This window comes from Aquarana catesbeiana, linkage group LG03 (assembly GCF_042186555.1).
Source record: "Aquarana catesbeiana isolate 2022-GZ linkage group LG03, ASM4218655v1, whole genome shotgun sequence".
NCBI lineage: Eukaryota > Metazoa > Chordata > Amphibia > Anura > Ranidae > Aquarana > Aquarana catesbeiana.
The window spans coordinates 672,735,999-672,757,248 of record NC_133326.1 but is presented as its reverse complement, the minus strand read 5'-3'; the positions used below and the strand labels follow the sequence as shown (position 1 = coordinate 672,757,248).

At 45.2% G+C, this 21,250-nt stretch overlaps 1 protein-coding gene across 1 annotated transcript; it reads right to left on the bottom strand.

Annotated features, from left to right (window-relative positions):
* Window positions 1-2,507: 2,507 nt before the first annotated feature.
* Window positions 2,508-20,199, bottom strand: LOC141134082 (transmembrane 4 L6 family member 5-like). The gene is made up of 4 exons (XM_073623669.1): window positions 19,812-20,199; window positions 13,944-14,009; window positions 5,170-5,372; window positions 2,508-2,814 (listed from the first exon to the last, which is right to left on the bottom strand). The coding sequence occupies exons 1-4, from the start codon at window positions 19,992-19,994 to the stop codon at window positions 2,508-2,510; spliced, it is 759 nt and encodes a 252-aa protein (XP_073479770.1). The 5' UTR covers window positions 19,995-20,199.
* Between the last annotated feature and the right edge of the window lie 1,051 nt (window positions 20,200-21,250).

Below are 21,250 nucleotides of genomic sequence, written 5' to 3'. Positions count from 1 at the left end.
TGTACACTGCCCTACTTAATACTGACCTCTGTACACTGCCCTACTTAATACTGACCTCTGTACACTATCCTACCTACTACTGACCTCTGTACACTGTCCTACCTACTACTGACCTCTGTACACTGACCTACATACTACTGACCTCTGTACAATGCCCCACCTACTACTAGCCTCTGTACACTGTCCTACCTACTACTGACCTCTCTATACTGTCCTACCTACTACTGACCTCTGTACACTGCCCTACTGAATACTGACCTCTGTACACTGCCCTACCAACTACTGACCTATGTACACTGCCCTACATACTACTGACCCCTGTACAATGCCCTACATACTACTGACCTCTGCACACTAATTTACATATTACTGACCTCTGTACACTGCCCTACCTACTACTGACCTCTGTACACTGCCCTACCTACTACTGACCTCTGTACACTGCCCTACCTACTACTGACCTCTGTACACTGCCCTACCTACTACTGACCTCTGTACACTAACCTACCTACTGCTGACCTCTGTACACTAACCTACCTACTGCTGACCTCTGTACACTGACCTACCTACTACTTACATTGGGAACTCAGAGCAGAAAGCCACGCCTGGAACTAATCAAGCAAATCTGCCTGTATTACCAGATGTTCTGCCTTCATGATGGACTCCAGCATCAGACTTGAGAGGAAGACTCCCCAGGCATGAAAAAACTGTGAAATAAAGTGAATACCGAGTGTCTGGCTGAAGCTAACTTTTAAGGTAGGCTTCACTTATATTTTTACAAGTTTTCTCCATGCCATGCTTACTTTTCACCGGGGGGCTTGCTAATTCATTTTTATAAAAAAGAAAAAAGTGTGCAGTACCCCAGGGACATTTGATCTTTTAGTTGTTGTCAAGTTAGATCTCCACCTTTCAAAAGTTGCCTACCCCTGGTGCAAACACTGTCTGCAGCCGGGGTCCTTCTTCTGCCCCACTGGTGAAATAATGGGACTAAGGGAAGGACGCATTATGGACTTACTTTTAATTACTCCATGTGTGCAATGTGTGTCAGTGTGCAGTTTGTCCCCCTTCCTTCGGGGGGCCTATGTGCCCCTACACTTTACACACATGGCTGATACGCCACCGCTGTCTGTACTGTGTTCACAGTTCTTCATTATCATCTGGAAACTAGATTTGAACACTGTCTGTCCTTACAAAGGGTTTTAAATGTAGAAACCGACCTCCTGCATTGCATTTGAATGAGGAATAGCTCAGACAGATTTTCCAGTAATTGTTATGCCACGTACACACGACCGGTTTAGCCGTCGTAATAAACTCCGACGGTTTCTCCGACATGACTCCGACGGTGTTCCATTTAAGCGGTCTTGCCTACACATGGCCAACCCAAAGTCTGACCGTCCAGAACACGGTGACGTACAACACTTACGACGGGACTAGAAAAAGGAAGTTCAATAGCCAGCAGCCAATAGCTTCCGTCTCATACTTGCTTCAGAGCATGCGTCGTTTTTGGTCCGTCGGACCAGCATACAGACGATCGGTTTTCCCGATAGCAATTGGGTCCGTCGGAAAGATATATGCTGCGTACACACAACAGGTTTTTCTGTCAGAATAAACTCTGACTGTGTTTCCGACGGAGTTCCGCTGAAAAGGACTTACCTACACACGATCACACCAAAGTCCGAGCGTTTAGAACCTGATGATGTATGACGGGACTAGAAAAAGGAAGTTCAATAGCCAGTAGCCAATAGCTGCCCTTGCGTCCTTTTTGGTCCGTCGGAATAGCATAAAGACGAACAGTTTTCCCCATAGGAATTGATTCCGTCGGAAAGATTTAAAACATGTTCTATTTCTAGGTCCTTCAGAATTTTCTAAAGAAAAAGTCCGATGAAGCCCACACACGATCGGAATGTCCGATGGAATGATTCCGTCTGACCTTTTCTGCCGGAAAGTCCGGTCGTGTGTATGCGGCATAAGAACATGTTCCATTTCTAGGTCCGTCAGATTTTTCGAAAAAAAAAAAATCCGATGAGGCCTACACGCGATCGGTATATACGATGAAAAGCTTCCGTCTGACTTTTTCTGTCGGACAGTCCGCTCGTGTGTACGCGGCATTAGAATCAGCCATGATACCTTCTCCTTAGAAACATCTAAAATGTAAGAAATATTTTTATTCCAAATCTTTTTTGTTTTTGCTGTGTGAATGTGAGCGCATAACATAATATACCCTTTAGGCATCTGACACACATAGGGGTGTGTTGGATACCTGAGTCTCCCTTTATGTATTTTGGTTCAGGCCACTACATCACTACAGGACAGAGTAGGTTGAATGACAACATCCAGTAGGTACCGTTTTGGACCTGCTGATTGGCCACTGATCATGAGCTCCCTCTGACTCAGAAGCCCCACTCAACCAGCGAGGGCTCCAGTAGTGTGGGGAGGTGATGAGGGTAACTGTCCCCCTGCCAGCAGGGATGGGATTTGCCCTGAATATGCAAAGTTATATTGTTTCTTTAATCTGGTTGAAATGGGTAAACACAGACAATTTTGTACGGCTTGGTGATGAATGAGGTTAAGTGTTGCTTACATTTGTATTCTTTCTTTTCATCTTTCATCATGTCCTCATAGTCGTCATCCTTGTTCCTACAGGTTCCGCAGATGAGACCAAAGAGACCGTTGAGCAGCTGGACGGCGCCCAGGATGACCTCAATGGAACTCGCTCCTATCAACACAGAGAAAAGGTTGACATTGAACTGCACCACATTGGGAGGTGCCACACACGTGTCCCATATTTCTGGGTGGAAGAGGTAGTTGTCATTGCTAGAAAAAAAAAAAAGAAAGATGGGTTGGTATGTTATTTCCCACATTTAGAAATCACCAACTTGTTAAGGAACTGGCAGAGTACAGATCTAAACAGGAATACTCCGGGGAGACTCTCATAACTTAAACAGATACAGAGGGTGAGATAGTTAAGTATGGAGCGCATGCTGACATAACATGCCCCACAAGCGCCGCCATTATTTCAGACATGACAGGGAATTGGATTGATGAAGTGCTGGAACCCTGACATTGGGGGGGAAGTCCTAACAGTAGTCAGCTATCTGGTGTGCAGGGGCCTTTGTTGGCTCTTGGAAAACCGTAGGAAAAAGAACAGCAAGCTATTTTTAAAAATCAGATATGATTTGTCATTATTTGCTTAAAAAAATCAATGTGGTTCAGGGGGTCAGAGAGGCCACCTTTATCAAGTCTTAAAGGGTTAGTTTTACCAAACAAATTACAATGTAGATAAGAGGTACCTGTAGATAAAAACTAACTGTGCAAGTTTGAGTTATGTTGGATAATACCCTTGCCATTGGTATAGGACATTTACTTAAAAAATATATATATATGTGGCGCTACCCCATTAAATAGACAATAACCAATAATCCAAAGGAAAGTGATAAATAAAGGAAAAATAATCAACAATACTAGCACAATGATGAACTGTAAACACTGACAGTGCTAACGTGCAGCAAGGCAATGAAGTGAATCATAAAGTGCAATGTGCATAAAAAGAAATACCATATGAACATAGCAAGGAAAATAATAAAAATGTGTGAACTAATAAATAATGAAGTATACAAAATAGTAGATAAAGTATAAAAAGGTCAAAAATACAATCCAAAAACGCATAAGATGCGACTAATTATCGACATCCAAAATCTTCTAAAGAAAGAAGTGCAAGTGCAATATAAAGCATGAATATCAGTGTACAACAATAACACAGTAATGAGAAATATACACTAACAATGCTAGCGTGCAACAAAGCAGTGAGGTAAAACAGGTCCTAAAGTGCAATGTGCAAGAAAGTGAAGACCATATCAAGCAATGTAGCTAAACTCTGAACTACTAGATAGCATACCATAGGACATTTACTTACCTCCAGAAGCCTGGCCGAAAAACTTCCAGTGATGGTGTTCCCCCATTCTGCCTTGTTGCTAGCAGTCCTATACCATCCTATTTCCTCACGTAGATCACATACAGCCAGTCACACAGCATTTTCTTAATTTTTCCACTGTCTCAGAAAACAGTCTAGGGGTTTGTTTTGGGGTTTTTGTTGGGAACAATGAACTGGGATAGGGAGAGAGCGCATGGGATACCCCAACACTGTAGAACTGGATAACTTGAAGACGCCTCAGTTTCCGGCTACACTGCACAGAACTGCTAGCTGTACTGTACAAACTGCTGAATGTCCCACAGGATCTCTTATGCTGTTGGTGACCTGTACTCCTTCCAGGGTTAAAAGCTATACACTTTCCTCCAGCACTTAAGGTCAACTACTCACTCGCCACAGGATCATTGGTTGCCTCTTGCCGATATCCACCAGGATCTTCCTAGTGAGGGAGATGTAGTCTTACACCACCATAGGACAGCTGGTCTCTGTCCCACCATCTTCCTCTTGGCTCTCTCCAGTGAGTTTCTCCAGACCGAACTTGATCCCTGGCATTGAACTTGCATATAGGCCCCCAGCTAAGCCTAGCTGGGACCTCGATGTCTTCACGAAGGCTTCTCTAGCACTCTTGCCCCAAGGGGCATAGCCCATGCACAGGGGTCTCCTCCTGCAGGACTGGACCCAGGAACACTGCACAGGCCTCAGACTATTTAATTTATGGGCGCTTTCTCTGCCTTCTGGGCACACCTCCCCGGGGATGGGCTAGAATCCCATAAATATTCAGGCTGCTTGCTCTGCCCTTCCTCCCAATATACTTCTAGAATCCTCTAAAAGACGAAGCAACAGCAGCCTGTGAAACACTGAGCAGCCCTAGATAATCAACCCTGATTACAGAGGAGCTAGCCAAATTTTCCTAGCAGCCTACACTACAATAGGAGGGCGCTACACTAGGACATCAGAATCCAGTAGGAACACCAGGAAAAGATGGAAGCACCAGTGATTGATTGGAGAGCTTGCACCGTGCCACTGGAGGGGATCAATTGGCAGGTTTGCCTGCTATAATGTTCTAATATCTTGTACATATTAGTACATTATGGCAATGAGCGCTTTGCACAAAGTCAATGATAGAGACCACAGAGAAATTTAAAACGCAAGTGAGTGGTTCATCTCTACGCTGTCCTAACTGACATTTACAATTATGGGAGAACTGACATTTTAAAAAGCCAAAAATATATGGGGCTTACTTCTGTTCAATCAGTGGGTTATCAAATGGGCGACCCCAGATCAGGGAGGTATTGGTGGTGGGTAATGGTGAGCCAGTAGTATTTGTCTCTACACGGTCATAATACTGACAGACCGGTCCACGGTGTAATCCCACAACAGACATTGTTAGGCAGAATAGTGATCCACAGAGTACAGCAGCTGCACCCAGGATGGACAGAAACATCTGGAGAGACAATGGACAAAGAGGTTGAGGGTTACCATGAGCAAATGTAAGAGTGTTAAAACAGTCCTGCAATCTAAAGAAGCCAAGAAAGAGAAGGCAACTGGTAAGGCTGATCCAAAATTCAGTTGCCTGCTCACCCCAGCAAACAGTTCCTTATAGAGACTTTTACCACTTTAACTCTTCTTTTCACTATTCTGCTACAAACTGCCTCTGCAGCAAAGTCTCATCCCTGTCCTGCCCTGACCTGGCCACCTTTGCCTACAACAGCTCACTCTCATCCTTCTTGGTCACTCTTGCTCTATGCACAGAACTAGGTCCCAACCGCTACAACCCTTGCAAACACACCAACATTAGAGGTCTCATAAGCCCAGTGCTGGGACTTGGTCATCCAGCGCCTAGGGCAAAGATGCCAAACTGTGCCCACCCCCTCCCCCTAGGGTTAGGGTCAGGGCGCCCACATTTGTGCAATAAACCATTGCACCCCAGGGCAGCCGTCCCTCCTGCCCACCCTTTGTAAAAAATAAATCTGTGAAAGACTTTACCCTGTATTAATCCGCCCTCCTAAAATATTATTTCTCCTCCATGCTGCCAAACTAACCCATTACATCCCTCTCGTTAACGCCCCCTCATCCAGTCCTCATCAGCCCTTTTCATCTCCTAACTCGCTACTTTCTCCCCCATTGCCTCCACTTACTAACTCATTCACTGCCCAGGACATTGCCAATCATTTTGAAAACAAGATGGATGCAACTTGTGGTGAAATCTCCCCTGTTCATATATCCAGGGCTTTTTTACTTAGAGACTAGGTGCAGGAACTCCCCCTTTCTAAATCACCTCTTCTCCACCCCCTACCTACCTCTGAGCATTCCTTGGTTTCACCCCCTACCCACCCCCCCAGTACTGACCCTTATAAAGAATAAAGAACCAAGTATCATTTTGTGGTGCTAAGTAATTCGTATGGAATTTGGTAATAACCACAAAAGCCGTAAAATAGATCCCCTGCAGCCAGTATCAACAGAGCCCCCCGCCAGCAACAATAGATGCCCCCAACAACAATGGACCACCCACAACAAAATTCCCCCCAAGCAACAATAGACTCCTGGCATCAACAACAGATCTCTCACAGCCAGCATCAATAGACTTTATGGCAGCCAGCAACAATAGACACCCTCCCTTAACAGTAGATCTCACTCAGCAACAACTGACCCCCAGCAATATAAGACCTGCCCCCAGCAACAATAGATCCCCCACCAGAAACCAGAAACCTCCTCAGCAACAATAGACCCCTAGTGCTGGAGGTGCCGGAACTGCGTTCCCCTGCGTTCCCACTGAAAAAAGATACACTATATTGTCAAAAGTATTGGGACACCTGCCTTTACACGCACATGAACTTTAATGGTGTCTTAGTCCGTAGGGTTCAATATTGAGTTGGCCCACCCTTTGCACATGTAGCACCCTGGTGTTTAGGCAGGGTTGCTAACAAATTTAGTTTTGCCAGGTAGTAATTGCCCTGGCTAATTGTTAGAAGATCCATTGACTCCTCTCTAATTCTGGAATTGCTGCACCTTTTCTCTTCTGTCACTAGGTGGCACTGTGGCTGGTGACATTAGACCGACAATGGCATAGCAAGGTCAGATTATGAATGGATGGAGTGTCTCAGCCAATTGGCAGGGGTTTCTTTAGTCCCTATGCCTGCTGGGAGAGCCTATTTATTTGGGTGGAGAGTCAGGTGATCGGGGTTCTGTGCCACCTGGACGGCTGTCTGGGTGGACGTGTGTTATGTCGCCCTGGGTTGCTAGGCCGGAAGCCAGAGGCCTATTCCAGAGACACCTGGCTGCTAGGCTGCCTGAGGCCTATCCAGGAGCAGGAGAAGCAGGGTGGGGTTGGGACTGCAGGATTGGACTCCAACCGAGTTGTGAAGGTTCAACCGGACGGGGAACCAGGTGTGGTTGGACGTAAAGGGGAAGCAGTCGCCACTAAGGGACCATCCACTTTATTACCGGAGACTACTGTGAGTAAGCTTGAGCAAGTACCAGAGCAGTCTTCTCACCAGCCGGGGACGGTGAAGGAGTGAGAAAGCTTCAGCAAGTGCTAAGCCAGGGACCCAGTGGGTTAGCGGGGGTGACGCTTGAGGAGTATACAGCGGGATAGCTGTGGAAGAGCTCAGGAGATCTGGTGACGAGTGGGGTCTGGAAGTCTAGTGAGAGACTGGGAGCTCAGTGAGTGAGGATCTACAGTGGGCTACTCTGAGATAAGAGAAGAACTATTCTGTGTTACCAAGAGTTATGTACGACTATCTTTAGTGACTGTTACCAGTTCAGTTGCCATAGGAGATTGAGGTCCTACCTATATAGACGTGGCATCTGACTGGAGGCCTGTCCCTGTATAGCTGTCTTCCTATAGTGTCTCGGAGTCTGCCAATTACCATTGCATCTACGTAAGGGTGCCCTGGCCTTAACTTGCTCTCCCACAGTTCTTGTTAAGAGATAATAAATCTCTTGTTCGCATTCAAAAAGTGACTGGTGCCCATCATTTCATCTTACATTACACCCACCATGCCTGTTAACCCACTCTACAAGGAAGGATGTCAGCTCTCCCTAACTCTTGAGGTCACCATCAGGCCTCTAGAGCTCCGGGAGGTCGCTATACAGCTATAACAGCTTCAACTCTTCTGGGAAGGCTGTCCACAAGGTTTAGGAGTGTGTCTATGGGAATGTTTGACCATTCTTCCAGAAGCACGTTTGTGAGGTCAGGCACTGATGTGGACGAGAAGGCCTGGCTGGCAGTCTCCGCTCTTATTCATCCCAAAGGTGTTCTATCGGGTTAAGGTTGGTATTGAAGAAAGGAGTTGGGACTTTAGATGAGGCACATAGAAGAACCAGATGTAGAAGCAAAAAACATTTAATAAACAATCATATACATAACATGGTATACCCAAAATAATTATTACAGTAAGAATGTTAAACTGGTGAAACAACCATGAGAAATTGCATGACATCTAGTGCAACAAGGTAAATAGAACTCTAATTGGTGTGTAATAACACGTAACAATGTTGCTCCATATACTGGATCATATAAAAGATAATTACAAAAAATAAATTTCATCATAAATAAAGCCATATAAATGTGCATCTTGAAAAGCTTGACACGTTTCGGCGATTATACCACCTCATCAAGAGCAGATGCATATGATATGCGGCTATCATACACCCACCAACCTCTCACCACACTTGCTCCTAAGTGGCTGTCACTATTCACCACGGATTACTTCCACAGGCGGTGGTCTCAGCGGGGAGCATTGATAGCTTCAAGAAACTATTAGATAATCACCTGAATGACCGCAATATACAGGGATATGTAATGTAATACTGACACATAATCACACACATAAGTTGGACTTCATGGACTTGTGTCTTTTTTCAACCTTACCTACTATGTAACTATATAACTATGTAACTATGTAACTTCAATATAGTTATTCACCATTTATCTTACCTCAGTTACATATTTTTCACAGACACTTTGGAGCTATTACTAAGCACTACCGGCCACGACAGCATAGACTTCCTTGTTCCAGTGGGGAATTGTGGGCTTGCTCCGTCCAGGAGGCCCTTACCACCTCAGCCCCCGGTACAGACATTTGAGATGATCTCCGGCTATCCAGTATCCTGCTCTTACATTTTGAATTTTCATGTAAGTAGGGGGGTGAACATTTTCCCTCCTATTGTCCTCTCTTGTTCCTTCCCTTTTACTCTCCCAGCCTTTGGGGTTAATATATAATCATCTTTTTTATAAATATTTTTTTCTATAGAATTTTCATATGCATCTTCTTCTGATGAGGAGGTATAATCCCCGAAACGCGTCAAGCTTTTCAAGATACACACTTATATGGCTTTATCTATGATGAAATGTATTTTTTGTAAATATGTTTTATATGATCCTGTATATGGAGCAACATTGGTACATGTTATTACACGCCAATTAGTGTTCTATTTACCTTGTTGCACTAGATGTCATGTAATTTATCATCGTTGTTTCACCAGTTTAACATTCTTACTGAATAATTATTTTGGATATACCATGTTATGCATACAATTGTTTAATAAATGTTTTTTGCTTCTACATCCGGTTCTTTTATGTGCCTCATCTAAAGTCCCAACTCCTCTCTTCATTACCTAATTCAGGGATTGGAGGCGTCTCTTTCCCCGAGGTGTTTCACTCAAAGTCCCAATCTTCCACTTTTTTACTATTGGGTTGAAGTCAGGACTCTGTGCAGGCCAGTCAAAGTTCCTCCAAAATGATCCAAAATGTCTTGGTATGCTGTAGCCTTAAGAGTTCCCTTCACTGGAACTAAGGGGCCAAGCCCAACCCCTGAAAAACAACCCCCCACCACAATCCCCCCTCCACCAAATGATTTGAACCAGTCCACAAAGCAAGGTGCATAAAGACATGGAAGAGCGATTTTGGGGTGGAGGAACTTGACTGGCCTACAGAGAGTCCTGACCTCAACCCGATAGAACACCTTTGGGATGAATTAGAACGGAGACTGCGAGCCAGGCCTTCTTGTCCAACACCAGTGCCTGATCTCACAAATGCGCTTCTGGAAAAATGGTCAAACATTCCCATAGACACACTCCTAAACCTTGTGGACAGCCTTCCCAGAAGAGTTGAAGCTGTTATAGCTGCAAAGGGTGGACCAACTCAATTTTGAACCCTACAGACTAAGACTGGGATGCCATTACAGCAGTTCATATGCGTGTAAAGGCAGGCGTCCCAATACTTTTGGTAATATAGTATATCTCTTAACATGCCTTGTTCATCAGCACATTCAGTACTTACCTCTTTTGACCCTGTTACTACAGAAGAGGTTGGCATGGACCAACAGGTCCAGGAGTGCGATGACGTTGGCACGAGGCACAGCATGCCTGCTTGGTGATTATATCTTACAATCGCATCTGTTTTATGTGAATGTAACTTCACTTTTATATCGAATAAACACGCTAAAGGTTTTATTGCGCTATGGAGAGGCATATCTCTGCTTTCTTTACATGAATATCTTCTGCTGGGGTTTTGGTATGCTTGCCCATTGGTGATATCCTAGGTGTTGAGAGAGCGGTCTGGGAAGTGCATTGGTGGATTTGAGTGACTATATATGCTTTACATGACTTCTCTTGTAATGAGAGGGTCATGACAATCTGGTAAGCAGACACCCCTACTACACTTTGGGTGATGGTGGAAGTTGGTGACACCTTTTGGAGTGAAATTAATAGAGGAACACTTTATCACAATTCAGTTGGACCTTTTTATTGGACTTGGACTGTATCATTCACTTTGAGTTTATGTACACTATATATACTTACTGTGTTATTTATCATTGTCCCTTTATTTTTAATTTTTAGCGCTACACTTTTATTATTTTATTAATATCCGGTAAAGCCTGATACTGGAGTGATGCTGTTTATGAGGAAGATGAAGTACACAAGAATTGGGCCGTGTTCTATTTAAGCCTGCCATAGATGGTTCGAATCTCGGCCGGTTCAGCAGGGACCAGCCAAGATTCAAACCATGTATGGGCAGGCTGAATGTACCCAAGTTGATCGATTGATCGTATAAAAAGAAGTGTACCGCCTTTAGGAAAAAGTATAAAAATAATCAAATACATAAGGAATGTTAAAAACCACAGTCCATATATAATAATTCCATAAAACTGGTGTTAGTCCATGACAGCCACCAATCCAGTGAAAAAACTGCAGGGCAATAGTGTCCAAACAAATGAATTGCCACCAATGGAAGAATTGCACACTCACCGAATGTAGTAGCTGCCGTTACAGCAGCATGATCGATTAATCAACTTGGGTACAACCAACCTGTCAGATTTTACATGCGATTATTGCTGTAGCAGAAAGCATTGTGGGGGAGATTTACTAAAACTGGAGCACTCACAATCTGGTGCAGCTGTGCAGAGGCGGCTCTCTAATTAGGCGAAATAGGCGGTGGCCTCAGGCCTCGCAGTCATAGGGGCCTCGCACAGCTGGATTGTTTACCTAATTAGAGAGCCGCCTCGTTCAGCAGCAGAGATCTCCGTCCCGAGTCCCCTTGCCCTGCTACAGGGAGAGATAACAGGCTGCGAGTGAGACGTGTGATCGGAGCTCACCTACATCTCCGGATCACAGACAGGGAGGGAGAGCCGCTCAGTGTAGAGCCTGCTCTGACAGATCTCTCCCCTCCCCCTGCTGCCCGCACAGCCAGACAGAAGAGGAGAGAGAGATTCTGCTCCTCCTCCTCCCGCCCTCTCCTCCTGTGTCTGCCCCGCCCACTCTCCTCGGCAGTGTTCTCTGTTCTGCCTCAGAGAAGGGGATGTGTGGGCGGGAAGATTCAATCTGAAGACCAGCAAAGAGAAAAGGACAAGGGGAGTCTGATCCATCCATCCATCCATCCATCCCTCCTGTCTCCCAGTGAGTACACTGAGTAGGGGATGTTCTTCCTTCCCTTCTTCCTCCATTCCCCTCTCTTTCTTTCCATTCTTTTTGTCTCTTTCTTTCTCTTTCCTTCATTCTTTCCCCATCCCCCTCTCTTTCTTTCTTTCTTTCTTTCCTTCCATCTGTCTTTCTTTCTCTTTCTTTCCTGTCCATCTTTCTTTCTTTCTTTCTTTCTTTCTTTCTTTCTTTCCTGTCCATCTGTCTTTCTTTCTTTCTTTCTTTCTCTTTCTTTCTCTTTCTTTCCTGTCCATCTTTCTTTCTTTCTTTCTTTCTTTCTTTCTTTCTTTCTTTCTTTCTTTCTTTCTTTCTTTCTTTCTTTCCTTCCATCTGTCTTTCTTTCTCTTTCTTTCCTGTCCATCTGTCTTTTTTTTTTCTTTCTCTTTCTTTCCTGTCCATCTTTCTTTTTTTTTTCTTTCTCTTTCTTTCCTGTCCATCTTTCTTTCTTTCTTTCTTTCTTTCTTTCTTTCTTTCTTTCTTTCTTTCTTTCTTTCTTTCTTTCTCTTTCCTGTCCATCTTTCTTTTTTTTTCTTTCTCTTTCTTTCCTGTCCATCTGTCTTTCTTTCTTTCTCTCTTTCTTCCTTTATTTCCATTCTTTCTTTCTTTCTTTCTTTCTTTCTTTCTTTCTTTCTTTCTTTCTTTCTTTCTTTCTTTCTTTCCTTCCATCTGTCTTTCTTTCTCTTTCTTTCCTGTCCATCTGTCTTTTTTTTTCTTTCTTTCTTTCCTGTCCATCTCTTTCCTTCCTTCTTCCTCCATCCCCCTCTCTTTCTTTCTCTTTCTTTCTTTCTTTCTTTCTTTCTTTCTTTCTTTCTTTCTTTCTTTCTTTCTTTCTTTCTTTCTTTCTTTCTCTTTCCTGTCCATCTTTCTTTTTTTTTTCTTTCTTTCTTTCCTGTCCATCTCTTTCCTTCCTTCTTCCTCCATCCCCCTCTCTTTCTTTCTCTTTCTTTCTTTCTTTCTTTCTTTCTTTCTTTCTTTCTTTCTTTCTTTCCTTCTTTCTTTCCTGTCCATCTGTCTTTCTTTCTCTTTCTTTCCTGTCTTTCTTTCTCTTTCTTTCTCTTTCTTTCCTGTCCATCTTTCTTTCTTTCTTTCTTTCTTTCTTTCTTTCTTTCTTTCTGTCTTTCTTTCCTTCCATCTGTCTTTCTTTCCTTCCATCTGTCTTTCTTTGTCTTCCTTTCCTGTCCATCTGTCTTTCTTTCTCTTTCTTTCCTGTCCATCTGTCTTTTTTTTTTTCTTTCTTTCTTTCCTGTCCATCTCTTTCCTTCCTTCTTCCTCCATCCCCCTCTCTTTCTTTCTCTTTCTTTCTTTTTCTTTCTTTCTTTCTTTCTTTCTTTCTTTCTTTCTTTCTTTCTTTCTTTCTTTCTTTCTTTCTTTCTTTCTTTCTCCACCCATCCCCCTTTATTTCTCTTTGCGACAGCCTACCAGAATAGGTAGGATCTGTGAGAGCAGTTTCCCTGTGCAGCTCTGCTTGAGGAAAATATATCTTTATTATGCCCACTTACCTACCCCCTGTACTGTCCACTCCCCTATACTGTACCCTCCTAATACAGTTCATAATACAGTGGGGCCTCATGTCTAAGTTTTGCCTAAGGCCTCACAAAGTCTAGAGCCACCTCTGCAGCTGTGCATGGTAGCCAATCAGCTTCTAACTTCAGCTTGTTCAATAAAGCTTAGGCATTAAAACCTGGAAGCTGATTGGTTTCTATGCAGAGCTGCACCAGATTTTGTACTCCCCAGTTTTTGTAAATCAACCCCCTGTATTCTCCTGGCGGGGACGCCTCCTCCCGCCCCATTGCCAGTAAAACACAATGGCTCCATGGGAGGGAATCCCCCATCAACACAATCAGTGGGAATCGAGCGATTCTCTTTCCAGCAACTCATGGTTGCTGAAAAGAAAATGACTCCATCTATGGCCAGCTTTAGAGGAGTTCTTCTTCCTTGAAAGTGTATATTATCTTCCTCACACAGAACTGCTATCAGTGTAAACCTTGATATGTAAATAAAAAAACTGTAAAAAGATAATGACCGATAAGGCAGTCTTCCAAGGAAATGTTGCCACCCTACATACTAATATATATATATTTTAATAGTTTCTTACCCCACAACGGTTTCCACAACATCCTTTCCCACCAGCTACCAAAATTTGAATGGCTGGAAGCAGGACCTGTAAATGAGAAACATAATTGAGCAAAGTCAAAACCAAATATTGTATATGAACATACACCATGTTGCCAAAAGTATTGGGACACCTGCCTTTACACACACATGAACTTTTATAGCATCCCAGTCTTAATCCGTAGGGTTCAATAATGAGTTGGTCCACCCTTTGTAGCTATAACAGCTTCAACTCTTCTGGGAAGGCTGTCCACAAGGTTTAGGAGTGTGTCTATGGGAATGTTTGACCATTCTTCCAGAAGAACATTTGTGAGGTCAGGCAGTGATGTTGGTTTAGAAGGTCTGTCTCGCAGTCTCCGCTCTAATTAATCCCAAAGGTGTTCTATCGGGTTGAGGTCAGGACTCTGTGCAGGCCAGTCAAGTTCCTCCACCCCAAACTCATCCATGTCTTTATGGACCTTGCTTTGTGCACTGGTGCGCAGTCATGTTGGAATAGGAAGGGGCCATCCCCAAACTGTTACCACAAAGTTGGGAGCATGAAATTTTCCAAAATGTCTTGGTATGCTGACGCCTTAAGAGTTCCTCTCACTGGAACTGAGGGGCCAAGCCCAACCCCTGAAAACCAACCCCACACCATAATACCCCTCCACCAAATGATTTCGAGGGGTGGTCCAATACGGCAATATAGTGTAGATAAGCGAGTTTGAGGTGGAGAAACTTGACTGGCCTGCACAGAGTCCTGACCTCAACCTGATAAAACACCTTTGGGATGAATTAGAGCAGAGACTGCAAGCCAGGCCTTCTCGTCCAACATCAGTGCCTGACCTCACAAATGTGCTTCTGGTAGAATGGTCAAACATTCCCATAGACACACTCCTAAACCTTGTGGACAGCCTTCCCAGAAGAGTTGAAGCTGTTATAGCTGGAAAGGGTGGGCCAACTCAATATTGAACCCTATAGACTAAGACTGGGATGGCATTAAAGTTCATGTAGGTGTAAAGGCTGGTGGAGAACCGAGTAAGGGGCAGTGTTAGATTGCTTGGTTCTCAGTGTTAGAGCCAGCGGAGGACCGATGCTCCACCTAGGTAAGTATGATTCTGAAAAAAAACCAAACAATCTAATACACCTCTTTTAAAGTTGTTTTTACTTTTTAGGTATGCAATGGGCTTCACATGAATCCCGAGTGTTACGGAAGCTCTTTTCCAAGGCAAATTATACAATTTGCTTCCACATGGGGGGCCTATGTTATCTCCCCTCCAGCACCCATTCAAGGTCCCAGTCTCGCCTGATTGTAGAACAATAAAGTTATTATATGCATTGCGGAGTTATTTAATAAACTCATGGGAATCTAGGATTTGGACCTTTTTCTATAGTAGCCTTGTTATAAAATATATGATGTCACTCCTCCCCGCTGGCCCCACATTCTGTGGTTCTTGGGCTCCCCTGCTCCTTCTGGGAACCTGGGACCACAGCACTGGGTTTCAGGTTGGCGATCAGGAGTGTGAGCGATAGCAATAAAGTTAAATGAAAAAAAAAAAATGTTAAGTGTAAAATATATTGTATAATAAAATAAATAAATAAAAAACATAAAAGCTCCTCTATCGCCCTGCACACACACACACATATGTATGCAAACATGCACGTACGGCACCCACATGTATGTAAATGATTGACCAATAAATATTGGGTATAATTCATTTGGGATACCTTAATTTTTTACAATTTTGCAGGCATTTGCAGCTTGGACGTGTTTGGTATCTAATTACTCTACACTACATCATCTTTCATTCTGTACAAAAACATTGGGAATTAAATTGCATTTGTGTGCACTAAAATTCATTCATTCATTCTTTTTTTTTTTTTTTTTTTACTGGAAATATAGATTTGATAAACACTTGTGCAAATATTGTGCAATGTAAAAACATTGTAGTTGCCATTTTTGATTCTGCAGGGCTTCTGCATTCAGAAAAGATATAATGCTCTGAGGGTTTTAAGTAATCTAGCCAAAATGTAGATTTTAACATACACTATATTGTCAAAAGTATTGAGACGCCTACCCAGGGCTGTCTTAATAGCATCATGGGCCCCTGGGCAAAGTAATGCTCTGGGGCCCCTACAATGGAGACAGCGCAGGTAAACAGACATCAAGTAGGTAGGAGGCAGACAAGTGGAGCTTCCCCTTTTTACATACATAAAGTAACAAAGCTGTCCTGTACATATAATATATCTGTTTGATGCCTCCCCAGCACTATGGCCCCTCTACACCCCAGATATCCCCCCAGCACTCTGACTCCTCTGCACCCCAGATATCCCCCCAGCACTCTGATCCCTCTACAACCTAGATATTCCCCCAGCACGTTGACCCCTCTACACCCCAGATATCCCCCCAGCACTCTGACTCCTCTGCACCCCAGATATCCCCCCAGCACTCTGACTCCTCTGCACCCCAGATATCCCCCCAGCACTCTGACTCCTCTGCACCCCAGATATCCCCCCAGCCTTCTGACTCCTCTGCACCCCAGATATCCCCCCAGCACTCTGATCCCTCTACAACCTAGATATTCCCCCAGCACGTTGACCCCTCTACACCCCATATATCCCCCCAGCACTATGACCCCTCTACACCCCAGATATTCCCCCAGCAATCTGACCCCTCTACACCCCCGATATCCCCCAGCACTCCTACCCCTCTACATCCCAGATATCCCCCCCAGCACTCTGACCCCTCTACACCCCTATACTTACCAACTGTCCCGGATTTCCCAGGACATTCCCGGGATTTAGACTCTTTTCCTGATTTTATTGTTTCCCGGGAAATGTCCAGAGAAATCCGGGTTTTTCACGATTTTTCGCCGCTGCCGATAGAGGTTCGCGGCCGGCGGAGACATTGTCTTTGCCGGCCACCATTTTTAAGAAGACCAGGAACACGGCTGGGTGGCTAGACGGAGCTCCTGCGTCGCCGCCCCGCCTACCCCCCCCCGCCCTGCTGCCGCTCTGTTATGGAAAGGGGCGTGGGGTTCTATTGTAACCACGCGGCCGGTGAAGGGAGACTGTTTTGTATACCCCCTCTGTTCTGCAATGGCGGCGGAGACCTACTAGGACACCTAAGGTAAGGGGGGGTGCACCGCTGGGGACATCTGATGTAAGGGGGGGCTCCGCTGGGACATCTGATGTAAGGGGGGCTTGGCTGGCGACACCTGATGTAAGGGGGGCTCCGCTGGGGTCATCTGATGTAAGGGGGGCTCTGCTGGTGACACCTGATGTAAGGGGGGCTCCGCTGGGAACATCAGATGTAGGGGGGGGGGGCTCCGCTGGTGACATCTGATGTAAGGGGGGGCTCCACTGGGGACACCTGTTGTAATGGGAAGGCTCCGCTGGGGACATCTGATGTAAGGGGGGCTCTGCTGGTGACACCTGATGTAAGGGGGGGCTCCGCTGGGGACATCTGATGTAAGGGGGGCTCCGCTGGGGACACCTGATGTAAGAGGGGGCTCCGCTTGGGACATCTGATGTAAGGGGGGGGCTCCGCTTGGGACATCTGATGTAAGGGGGGCTCCGCTGGGGACATCTGAGGTAAGGGGGGGCTCCGCAGGGGACATTTGATGTAAGGGGGGCTCCGCTGGGGACATCTGATGTAAGGGGGGGCTCCGCTGGGGACATCTGATGTAAAGGGGGGCTCCGCTGGGGACATCTGATGTGAGGGGGAGGGCTCCGCTGGGGGCACCTGATGCAAGGAAGCACTCTGCTGGGGGCACCTGATGCAAGGACGGATGGTTGGTGGCAGGCGACGTGGCAGGTGACACGCTCAGGGATCCCACTGATTCGGTATTATGGTGAGTTGAATCTACATTCCAGATATCCCCCCAGCACTCTCATCCCCCTACACCCCAGATATCCCCCCAGCACTGTTACCATATATCATAAGATACACCTTGTATTGTGACCCCACTACATCCCTGATACCCCCTACACTGTGGCCTCTCTACATCCCTGATACCTCTAGCACTATAGCCATCCAAGCTACCCCAAGCATTGCTACCCCCTATACACCACAGATCCCCCCTCAGCATTGTTTTCCCCCATACACCCTTGATATCCCCCAGCACCATTATTCCATCCATGTAGTACCCCCTTTTCCAGTGGAGATACAGTGCTTGTAAACTTTTGGCTATGTGCCCACCTCCAGCACTGGACTCACCTATACCAATCAAGCAGGCAGGAGGAGGGGCGGAAGAGGGAGGATCCCTCCGAGCATTCCAAGCCCTTAGGTGGACAGCTGGGCTCACCATGACACAATCTACAATGCTATTTCTGCAGGTGGGCTCTCAGTGCTGCCGACTCAGCAGCTCCCACTCCAGCTCCTACCCCGCAGCCTTCGAGTCCCGAACATTCAAGCTGCATGAGCGTCAGAGCATCACTGGCACTCCAGCCCCGCCCCTCCTTGCTGGCTGAGAAATAATAGGTATCCTTCTGCACAGCACAGCGCACCGCTGCCAGCCTGCCTCCCCTGTGTATCCATCACTCTCAGTGCTATCATGGGGCCCCCATTTTTGGGGCAGCATGGGCTCAAGGACCAGCTGCTTTGGGGAAAGTGCAGGGGGCCCACCATGCAGCTGGGGCCCCTGGGCAGTGCCCAGGTGTGCCCACTCATTAAGACAGCCCTGTGCCTAACTTTACACACATGAACTTTAATGGCATCCCAGTCTTAGTCCGTAGGGTTCAATATTGAGTTGGCCCACCCTTTGCAGCTATAACAGCTTCAACTCTTCTGGGAAGGCTGTCCACAAGGTTTAGGAGTGTGTCTATGGGAATGTTTGATCATTCTTCCAGAAGCGCATTTATGAGGTCAGGCACTGATGTTGGATGAGAATACCTGGCTCACAGTCTCTACTCTAAATCTTCCCAAAGGTGTTTTATTGGGTCAGGCCACTCAAGTTCCGCCACCCCAAACTCTCTCATCCATGTCTTTATGGACCTTGCTTTGTGCACTGGTCCAAATCATTTGGTGGATGGGGGATTATGGTGTGGGGTTGTTTTTCAGGGGTTGGGCTTGACCCCTCAGTTCCAGTGAAGGGAACTCTTAAGGCATCAGAATACCAAGACATTTTGGACAATTTCATGCTCCCAATTTGTGGGAACAGTTTGGGGATGTCCCCTTCCTATTCCAACATGACTGCGCACCAGTGCACAAAGCAAGGACCATAAAGACATGGATGAGCGAGTTTGGCGTGGAGGAACTTGACTGACCTGCACAGAGTCCTGACCTCAACCTGATAGAACACCTTTGGGATGAATTAGAGCAGAGACTGCGAGCCAGGCCTTCTCGTCCAACATCAGTGCCTGATCTCACAAATGCACTTCTGGAAGAATGGTCAAACATTCCCATAGACACACTCTTAAACCTTGTGGACAGCCTTCCCAGAAGAATTGACGTGTTATAGCTGAAAAGGTGTGGGCCAACTAAATATTGAACCCTACGGACTAAGACTGGGATGCCATTAAAGTTCATGTGTGTGTAAAGGCAGGTGTCCCAATACTTTCAATAATATAGTGTATGTGTAAAAAAGATTTAAAAATTGCTCCAGAGGGACTCCGATTGACCTGTTCCAAATAAATGGCCTATCCATGACCTCATTATTATTTTTTTTTTAAGCAAATTTTGCCTAAGCAGCTCCTTGACCAATTTTTCAGATTCAGCAAAATTTTGCTGGTAGCAAATGTTGATATTGCAAACAAAATCAACCACTCCCCTCATCATGTTAGACGTATAGCATATAGATGGGAATGAATAACTTTTTTTTTCTGTTTTAAATAGTATTTTTCATTAGTAAACTGAAGAGATCCATCTTACCATAACGCCGCCTCCTACAATCCCCAAATACATGGTAACTTCTGGTGTCAGCTTAGTCCCGGGCTCCATAGACGGCTCTGTGCTCCACCCCGGGAAAAACAGCATGGCGTTACATGTGATGCAGATGATGGCGAGGGGGATGAGGGTGCATCCAATGCATTTGGCACACTTGCCCGTGCACATGGTGAGAGGTGGTGAGCACTGATGGAGAAGTCAGTGTGTTGGAGCAGGTGCAGATAGGATGGGCTTGTCCCTTTTATGTTCCTGGCCACCCTTATAAATTGCAGTCACAAGATGAGACCAGCCTTGCAGATTGCAGTCACGGGATGGGAACATGGAGTTTGGACTGACTCTCTGCAAGATAGAGCATGAGATTTTCCGAGATATAGGTGTCACCTGATGAAAATATATAATATGTAGGATGACAGCAGAGAGGTAATTTCTTTTTATGGATATTTGTGTCAAAGTAAAGGGAACCTGAACAGAAGAAATATGAAGGCTGCCAATGGTTACCTCCTATTCTGAATTACTATAGTTCCTTGGCTGTCACTGTTATCCAGTAGCTTCAAGTTACTAACTTGAAACAAATATGCAGGTCAGGAGTAGACATGCGATTTTGGAGTTACCCGGTAATAAATTCATCACCCTGAATGGATGAATTTGCAGTGGCTGAATTTTGGCTATTAAAGTGATATTAAACACATGCTCTTTAACCACTTCAATACTGGGCACTTTCACCCCCCTTCCTGCCCAGGCCAATTTTCAGCTTTCAGCGCTTTGAATGACAATCGCACGGTTATGCAGCACTGTACCTAAATGACATTTTTATCATTTTTTTTTTAGACAGATAAAGCTTTCTTTTGGTGGTATTTAATTGCCACTGGGGTTTTTATTTTTTCTAAACAAATGAAAAAAAGACCGGAAATATTGAAAAAAATTTTTTTTTCTTAGTTTCTGTTATACAATATTGCAAATAAGCTATTTTTCCCTTCATTGATGTGCACTGATGGGCACTGATGAGGCGGCACCTGATACACCATTTATTGATATTTTTTTTATGATGTTGGTTTGGTGATACTTTAGGTTAGGTACACATGATCCGAATATCAGGTGGTTCAGCAGGAACCAGCCGACATTCAGACAGTGTGTACAGCTGCCTGTCCCAAAGAAGTCTGTTTCATGCCAACTTCTGTTAAACAGGCATGCTGGAAAACCAGCATCTGATCACTGCTGGAAGCCAATGGCGGAAAGCACTGATCAGTGTTTTCTGCCTGGGGGGGGGCATGTCCCCTGTCAAGTCCCCTGTCAGAGCACAATAGCACAGCGGGGGAGAGCGCCACACTAATATTATTTAGTTAGTATGGTGACCTCTCCGTTTTTTTGTTCAGCCTGTGTGTACCTAGCTTAACTTATAATGCACTCTTTATCTCTGGTCAGCA